At 35.1% G+C, this 9963-nt stretch overlaps 1 protein-coding gene across 1 annotated transcript in view; it reads left to right on the forward strand.

Moving 5' to 3' along the window:
* LOC144439508 (ubiquitin-like protein 3) overlaps positions 1 to 9569 on the forward strand; it is a 40683-nt gene extending 31114 nt beyond the window's left edge. Inside the window, exons 4-5 of the mRNA XM_078128804.1 lie at positions 2323 to 2400; positions 2957 to 9569. Of these exons, the coding sequence (XP_077984930.1) occupies positions 2323 to 2400; positions 2957 to 3009 (131 nt within the window). The 3' untranslated portion in view covers positions 3010 to 9569. The remainder of the gene's footprint in view (positions 1 to 2322; positions 2401 to 2956) is intronic.
* The last annotated feature ends 394 nt before the right edge of the window (positions 9570 to 9963 follow it).

The following is a 9963-nucleotide window of genomic DNA, read 5'->3' on the forward strand; positions in this document are numbered from 1 at the left end:
TATAACAATATGATTGAGTGATGTGTTACAGTGTAGCTGACATCACAGTATAGTAGAGTGAATCACAGAGCACTATTCTATTGCACAGTACAGTAGAACACAGCACAGAGTAACACGCCTAAAAACAAAACAACACAGCACAGCTCAGCACAACACAACACAACACAACATAACATAACACTACACAACACAACACAACACAACACAACACAACACAACACAACATAACACTACAGGGCAGGACACGACACAACACAACACATTATTAAATATATTTCCCAATCCAATCCAATCCAATCCATATTATTATTTGACTCGAAGGATTTCTGCAATAGATGGTCAGTGTGTTCACTATAGGAAGGAAATGTAGTGAAATTTATTCTTGTGAAAAATAGACTTCTACGACAAACAACATGACATTGAAGAGTTTCTATAACCAACGACACAAACACCTCTCATGCCAATTGAAATGAAGGCTATTATCATATCACATTGAAATGAAAAAAGTTTTTTATAGAACCAATTCAAGATACTGAAGTTAGATGTAATTGTCAGTGGTGATGTGACGTCCATATATAGAAACCAATTTAATTGATGCTGAAGGTACATGAAGATGCAATTGTCAATGGTCACGTACACATAGAGGGTTTTACACAGTATATACATTGATATTAGTCTTACTTCCTGTACAAGTTTGTCATTGAGGTGGTCATTTCAAATGATTTATGTCCTTCAAATGAAGGATAATAAGTGTTGCAGGCTAAATTGGCAACCTCCGGCAAATAATATACACTGGCCATATTCTGAAGAAGTGTTGAAAGCAGCTCAATTTCTAAACTGTATTCAGTATTCATGAAATATAAGTATTCTTGAGAGTTGAATAATAGTTGTTTGAAATGTGTCGTGACATATCGGCGAAAGAAAAGTAATATGTACACAATGGATGTCTCTTTGAGCTGAACGTATGCCTTCTAAGTTCTATAATCGAGTGTCCATACTACAAAATCTGATCCGGATCCAATTCGATTTACCTGTCCATACTACAAAATCTGATCCGGATCCAATTCGATTTACCTGTCCATACTACAAAATCTGATCCGGATCCAATTCGATTTACCTGTCCATACTACAAAATCTGATCCGGATCCAATTCGATTTACCTGTCCATACTACAAAATCTGATCCGGATCCAATTTGATTTACCTGTCCATACTTGTGGTTAATTCATATTTAATTTGAATTAACTGATCCAGATCAAAGCCTACTCTGGGTGGTAGTTTCGGTTCAGATCAAAATAATTTGAATCAGATTGTGATCAGTTAGGCCTTGTATGGACAGGCACTTAATACAGTGGATTAGTTTGATAATAAGTAATCTAAATCAAAGCTTGTACATGTGTGGACGGGTACACTAATATAATTCAAATCGAATCCATCGTTCAATTATTTAGTGCAGATGGAAAGTTGATTCCAATGCGGATTAAAGTGATCTGGATCAGTTTAATTCAGATTGGATCCGGATCAGATATGGTCATGGCTTATATCATTCAGAAAATAGTTTGGTTTAGTCATTTGTTGTTTTTAATACTATAATAGTGGTATGTTTGAGTTTTCCTAGAAATATTTACCTTATTATTTGTATACAAAACCAGTCAAAGTATTGTCTGTTTATGTTTGACTCTCCTGTCTACTATCTCCTGTCTATGTTGCTAGATGTGTGATTCTGATATACTTGCTCACTATTTTCCGGATAGTTAATGAGTGCAGTAAAGTCAAAGATCCAGCAAGTTAAACAGACCAATGCTAATTAGAATACCTGTCACATGGTAGTCTAGTTCCTATACAGTATCGCTTTGATTTACACCTTCATGTTGGCATCCAGAGTAATTATCACATGATAAACACATGCAAATCTTCACTTATGTGATGTCAAATAGGACAGATCAAAAACCTGAATCACCCTAGACTGTCAGATACGTTGTGATGTTCTGTCCTCATTGGTCTCTATCTCATATGATTCCATGGTCTACAATTACTCATCTGTCACTCATACCTGAATTAGAATCATAGCTTGAACAAAACTTATGATATGATTATGTAACATAATATACATAGGCATATTTTATATGATTTGACACTCAAACCAGAGTAGACTTTTATTTCATAGTTAAATAAAAAGTACTAACTATGTATTTCAAGATGAAGTTTCCATAAGTAAATTTGTCATTTAAAAACAAAAAAATGTCAATGTACAGTACATGTGTGTGTGTGACCCCTAAGACATCATGGTTAACAAACATGTTTTTATTTTTCCCGTCTATAGCTTTACAGCTGTCAACAGGCAAGACCACAGTAATGCATTTGGTACCTCGGGAAAACTTACCGGAACCAAATTCACAAGGTTTGTCACATTTCCATGTAGTGCGCTATTCTATAGAATGTTTCTATGTTTGTGCTTCTCACATTTATCAATGCAAGATACAGTCTTCATCAAAGCTGTTCCTTCAATTCTATGTACAATGTGAACAAAGTATCATGTTTATATAGAGGCTCTGTTTTTAGTGAAATTATTGCGTGTTTGATCACCTGGTCATTGCATGTTGTACCACACACCTGGTCAAAATAATGGAAAAGTTTAAACTAATTAGTCAATGTACGTGGTTTCACACCAAGTCAAAATGGTGAAAAATTCTAAACTGATCGGTCAGTATTTATGGTTTCACCTGGTCAAGACAATGACCGTTACACTTTTATCACCAGGAGCAGAAATTATTCTACCTGTTTGATGTTAATATGCATGTATATAATAACTTGTAATTGAAAGTTCATGGCTGGGTCTAAATCTTTTGATTTTGTAGGCACAGCATAGTACAACCGTTAGTGATGGTCGATAGCATGGCATGAATAGTTGTATCTTACAAACTAAATTCACCTGTATCATTTTATTATTTTGACAGGACAAACAAAGAGAGGTAAAACAGAAGAGAGTAACTGCTGTGTTATACTGTGAGGGGGAACGTGAAGGAGGAGGAGGAGGAGGAGAATGCTGAGAGGAGATGTGTAAAATTTACATCATATTATATGGGCAAAACAAAAAATTAACTATAGAAGGAAATCACATTTTAAAATGAAGAGAGATATGTACAGACTATGTGTACTTAGAAAAGTGAGAACATTGAAATCTATCACTTAGAGAAAACAAAACAAAACAAAACAAAAAAATTACCAAAAATATGATAATATATAAAGAATACTTTTGAGTAAAGTTAAATAGTATGTCCCCAACCCTAACACACAGAATAAGAATTTGTGAATAGTTCTAACCGTTTACCATTTTTTCTTATTTGACATTTACATTGACTTCAACTTATTGATGGTGAAATACTTTTCTGGGAGTGACTTTCCTCCGTTTACAGAATGGAGGAGTTTCTCCTCACCGCAGAGAAATTGTACATGGACCTTACCAGTGTGTATTGTACATTGTTCGTAGCGTAGATCCCTTTTAATAGATCCCTGTGTGTTGGGGTTGGTCCTGCAAGAGCATGTCGGGCACAACCAACAATTTTGCATGATCTTGACGAGATCTCTTCGTATCTCTGATGAAATATTAAAAAAAATTTCCTGAACAGAATAATGCATTTTGTGTATCATAGAATGGGAAGTTTATTAGATGAAGAAAAAAAAAGCAAGTCATACAATTTAGAAATTAATTATAGTATTTTGCAGGAGTAATCAGAGTAAAAGTTTGATTTGCTAAAATTTTTTCTTTCCCATCTTGTTTTTTGAATATTCATTGATTATAACCTTACCGAATATGAAATTGACAACAAGAACTTCAAAAAAAATTTCATGTTGCGTTATGCAAATCAGAATAGAATGACTTGTTTCTCTATAAGCCTTGGTGGCAGCATAGAGTGCATTTTCTCTTGGTGTGTTAGTTTATTCTGTAGTATGTATAAACGGCAAACATTCGTATATTTTGGATTTGTACATGAAGTACTACAAATAGTTTAATCTGTGAAAACAGCGCCTGGAGTGTTTTCTGGCTTTCATGTACACAGCTCCATCCATCAATGTTTCTACTGGCTTGAGTTTCTCCTGTTTACCAGTGTCGCAGTGACTTGTTTGTTATGTAGGGTGACATAATATTTCAAGTTTGAAGTCAGTTGCTGATTGGTGTACAGCCATGCAAATCACTGAAACTAACCAATCAGATTCCTTGCAAGAAAAGTGCAAATGCTGACGACCATATTTTGGAATTTCAGTGATTGGGGCAGTAAGTGAGGGGATGTGAAACAGTGATGTTGGTCTTTGTCAATTTCTTGTGACATGCAGTATTCACAAATATGCTAGGTAGGACTGAAAAATGGCCAATCATTGATCTGATGTGCATTTGAATCAAAGCATTTGCTATCTATGAAACAGGGTATATGTTCATCTTTGGATAATTTGAACACTGTTAACTTATGTTTGGCCAAGTACGTCAAATAATTAGTTAAGAAATTTGCATTGAATGTAAAATTCTTGATCATCAAATTTCAAAGTTTGTGAGTTTTGGCGATGTTAAATGTCAATCAACTACAGCAGTGTCACATTTGTGCAGGGTAGTTAATTCTGAAAGTCACCTGAAAAAGTTAAGAAATCTGTACGTCGTCGTCCCGTCGTCCCCCCCCCCCCCCCCCATTTTTTCATAGAATTTGGTTCCACCACACATGAGGATGGGCCGTTCTATTTTTCATGGGGTGGGGGTGGGATTTCAGATTTTTAAAAGACACAAGGAGATCAAGAAACCACTGTAAAGCCAGAAAATGTCTCTCTGTCGTAAAATTCCTGCAGTATTTTGTAGATGGTTCCACAGTATCATAACATGCAGGCTGTATATGTTAACACTGTCTGATAGAGTAGTAGTGTATTCTTCTCCTGTAGAGAAAAAGTTAGGGGGAATTGTTAAAAACAAGACAGATTTTACAATGTTATATAATAGTTGATGTTATGTAACGGTACACGATAAATGGTCAATTTATCAGCATTATTATTATTAATATCATCATTATTATTATCAAGAAAAAAGTACATGTTGATAAGACAGAGTTTAAAACTTTAATCAGTCTAAAAAAAAAGTATGCTGAAAGATTTTATGCCAAAAAAAGAGGGGACTTTATGTAACTAACAAGGGGGGTCTTTCTTTTACTGTTGTATAAGATACTGCAATCACACGGTGTTTGAGGTTGCTCTGAGAGCTTTATCAAGATCAATTACTCTCTCAAAAGAGAGATTTTTAGGTATTATATCTAACATGTTTTAGTCAATAAAAGTTTGAGTGACATAGGGAGCCCATGTCATCGTGAATTAACACAGACCCCCTATGTTGATAGTAATTTTTGGTTGACTGAGAAAAGAGAAAATTCAGACCAATATAGTTACATGTTGTGTAAGTCAAGTTTTAAGAAAGACAGGGAAAATGTCAAATGTGTAGAATTTCAGAAGGAATGACAGACACACTTTGCCATGATGTAGGACTACAGAACTGATGACATAGACACACATTGCCATGATGTAGAACTACAGAACTGATGACAGACACACGTTGTCATGATGTAGGACTACAGAACTGATGAGAGACACACATTGCTATGATGTAGAACTACAGAACTGATGACAGACACACGTTGTCATGATGTAGGACTACAGAACTGATGAGAGACACACATTGCCATGATGTAGAACTACAGAACTGATGACAGACACACGTTGCCATGATGTAGAACTACAGAACTGATGACACAGACACACATTGCCATGATGTAGAACTACAGAACTGATGACATAGACACACATTGCCATGATGTAGAACTACAGAACTGATGACAGACACACATTGTCATGATGTAGAACTACAGAACTGATGACAGACACACATTGTCATGATGTAGAACTACAGAACTGATGACATAGACACACATTGCCATGATGTAGAACTACAGAACTGATGACAGACACACATTGCCATGATGTAGAACTACAGAACTGATGACAGACACACATTGTCATGATGTAGAACTACAGAACTGATGACATAGACACACATTGCCATGATGTAGGACTACAGAACTGATGACATAGACACACATTGCCATGATGTAGAACTACAGAACTGATGACATAGACACACATTGCCATGATGTAGGACTACAGAACTGATGACATAGACACACATTGCCATGATGTAGGACTACAGAACTGATGACAGACACACATTGCCATGATGTAGGACTACAGAACTGATGACATAGACACACATTGCTATGATGTAGTACTACAGAACTGATGACATAGACACACATTGCCATGATGTAAGACTACAGAACTGATGACATAGACACACATTGCTATGATGTAGTACTACAGAACTGATGACATAGACACACATTGCCATGATGTAAGACTACAGAACTGATGACATAGACACACATTGCTATGATGTAGTACTACAGAACTGATGACATAGACACACATTGCCATGATGTAAGACTACAGAACTGATCAAAAACAATCAAGGTGATAAAATGTGTATTTTCATCGATAGCATCTTTGCTCGCATTTGGTATGATATTGAAAGTGACCGTTTTCTTTGTGAATTCCTTATAAAAATACTTCACTAACAGCTTATACACTAAGCATTCTGCAGCTGTACGAAAAAATCTAATGGAAAAACCATGTGCAATTTCTACCAGTAAAAGAACGTCTGACAACAAGTGTAAACAGCAATTTAGTTGTGTGCTAAAAATTATTTGGAGAAAGCATATTTGTGACTATGAAAAAAGAAGAAATAGGGGGTCAGTCATTCATTTTTGCCAATTCTATGACTTATGAGGACCAATCTATTCTGCTGTATTGACCTTTATCAATCTACAACTCCCATACTTTGGATTCTCCCAATTATTGGCAGTTCAAAAAGTGAACCATTTTTGATGGCCAGGTTTTCAGAAAAGAAGATATTTGTAAAACAAATATATATAGAGAGAGAGAGCTTTCATTCTTTAATTTTGTTTCATTTGTTGAATACATGTTATCGTAAAGCTATGCGTACATTCATTTCATATGTTCAGCTTGGCTTAAAGTCACACAAAAAAAAACGTGTGTGTGCTATTAAAGATGTAATAAACCCCTTCCCCCTTTCCCTCTGTTCCTGTACATAGGGAAAGTAGTTTGCACAGAAAGAAACAAATTCTCTTTTTTTTCAATATCTTAATTTTTTCACCAAGTATTGAACAATGAAATACTGTCAATTACTATATAATACATACATGTTATTGCAGAATCATAGAGTACATCTCCCATGTTACTGCTGTGTGCCACTTGGTGGCGCTATTACTGAGGATCAAAATATTAAAAAAAATATCTGAGTTGTGTAAATGATAGAACAAGTACAATGTACTTCAAAATCTGAGGGAGAGTACTTTGGTTTTCTGCCCAGACAGCAAATGTAGTTGCTATGATAAAGCTACAGATATCGCTTTTTTTAATCTACAATTTATGTTCTTATAACCCATGCTATACTTGTAAGTGATGCTGTGAACTCTTCTGTATGTTGTAAAAATCAGCTCAGAATTGTCTTGATAAACAAAGCACAAGATAGTAAAGCATGGTTCAAGTTTTCATCCTAGGCACTAGGCAGGGTGTACGGTGACCTGTGTGTAGACACACCGTAGGAGTAAGAGGGGTCTTCTAGTAGATGCACTCCTGATAGATTCATGGTACAACTGTGTTTGAACTCTGACCCCCCACAATTCAACCTATTTTATGCATATGATATTTGCACTGTAGAATAAGATTTTCCGCCCGTCATTTGTAACAAAACAATCCCTTCAAACGAAGAAATGGTAGAATCTACTTTCCGTGTGTCCTTTTTGACTGAAAGTGAACTAGATATAAACCCAAGTTGTAGACTGTTATCCTGAAATCAGTATTGTAGAATATTTTGTATTTTGAGACTGGACAGCATGCTAGTCTACAGTACACGACAATGTTCAGTTTTTACATCGTTGCAATTATACCAAGTTTTCAGATTTATAGTTATTTTCCTTGCATGGACATTCATTTCGTTTAATACCGTGACTGTGTAGATTTTTAAATACCACTTTGCCAGTTTCAGAGAAAGAGATGATAAATATTGCCTCCCTCCAGTCAGTCACACAGTGAAGAGTTACTGGTGTCATGTCCCCCCAGTTCCTTGACACGTTTGGGGTTAAAGGTCACTGGTCAGAAAATATGACTTTTGTTTATTTTGATAGGTTGCGGTTTAGATTAAAGTTGTATAATTTTAATATTTAGAGAATTAGATGTTTCTATGCCAAGGTCATTAAAGTCAAAGGAAAAAAATATAAAAACACCCAAAAATTAGTAAAAATTTAGAAATCAGAGAAAAATAGAATGCATTCTCATTTCAACTTGAGTCAAACTTCTTGAAAAAGTCTGCTGGGGTACGAAAATAGTTGACAATTCAAGCTGTTTTTTGTACCAATTTTAGTGAAAAATAAAATACAGAAACATTTAGTAGTTGAATATATAGTGTAGCTACATTTTTCTAGTAGTTGTGATAAATTTAATTGTAGTGCATTTTTTTTGAAGGATATCTTTTACTAAGTTTCTTTCATAACTTCAAACTTGTGATCTTAAACTCAAAAGTGATGACGAGGAGACAAACAACCCTCGTCATGGAAATGGGGGGGGGGGGAGGCAGGGGGTCTAACACATTTCATAAAGCAGTATTGTGTACAGTAATCTGTCTCTTACATTCTGATATGTTTATCCTTATTAATTATGCTATAAAAATTGGTATTTATGTTTAAAAAAAATTAGAATGAAATCTTGCAAAAAAGTATAAAAAAAATATAAAAACGAAATAACTATCGATAACTTATTTATGGTAATTGCGACCAGCGGCAGCCCAGTGTTGTCTGTAAAAATACTTGGTGTTATAGATGAGATGGTTTAGGAATATATAGCTGCTACATACAGATCTAATAGATTCGCTGAGATTACATCAAAGTAGCGAAAATTTTGCAACAAATCTAGAACTATTCATTATTTGAAACTGTTGAATACTGTTTCTACAAGGAACAGCAAGTGTTAAAGCGTTTCTTATTATCTGCAGGATTTTATTCTGGAGTGTGTATGGTGATGGGTACATATAAACAACATCTTTCCAGGGTATGGGAAGAAGGTCATTTTATATATGCAAATTGTATGAAAGGGTAAAGGTTCAAAGTTCAAAGTTCAGACCCTGACATGTACATGGTACCTCTAAGTATTGTGATGATTTTTTTTTTGTTATGTAAAGTTTGAGTAGTAACATTTTTCACAAAAGACTATTTTGCCATAGTATCTTATTCCCTCAATTATCTTGAAAAAATAATGTATATAAAATACCCTCCCAGTGTGTTTGCCAATTTATTTCCTTTTCAGATTTGTGTAACTTTTCCTTTTCCCTGTCTTAGCCTTCCTTGCAATATGTTAAACCGTGGGTGTTACTTGGGATACAAATGTGAGTGCTCACAGTCAAATAAAGATGGGTTTTCTAAAAAGAATTCTCAATGAAGTGTGGTATTTTATTTGCAAAACCCCCTGAACATGTCTTGTTATTGGTGATAGATAGTCTAGACTTGACTTACATGACATGCTGCACGGCTAGCTAGCTTCTGATGACATATTCACTGTGAAATGAATGCATGTACATATACTAGCACATATCATCCCTTCCCTAACCTCTGGAGAGGGCTGGATGCTGGCAAATGTTATCCCCACAAAGCCTGCAAACTCAGTAATTCAGTAATTTTGGCCCTATATCATTATCGTCAAACCTTGAGGAAAAATCAACATAAAATTAACATATTATTGATGTTTGAGGTTATTTGTACAACGGTCACATACACATTTTTATATATGGCCAACAACACGACAT

The sequence above is a fragment of the Glandiceps talaboti genome, chromosome 8 (assembly GCF_964340395.1).
Source record: "Glandiceps talaboti chromosome 8, keGlaTala1.1, whole genome shotgun sequence".
In the NCBI taxonomy this organism is placed as follows: domain Eukaryota; kingdom Metazoa; phylum Hemichordata; class Enteropneusta; family Spengelidae; genus Glandiceps; species Glandiceps talaboti.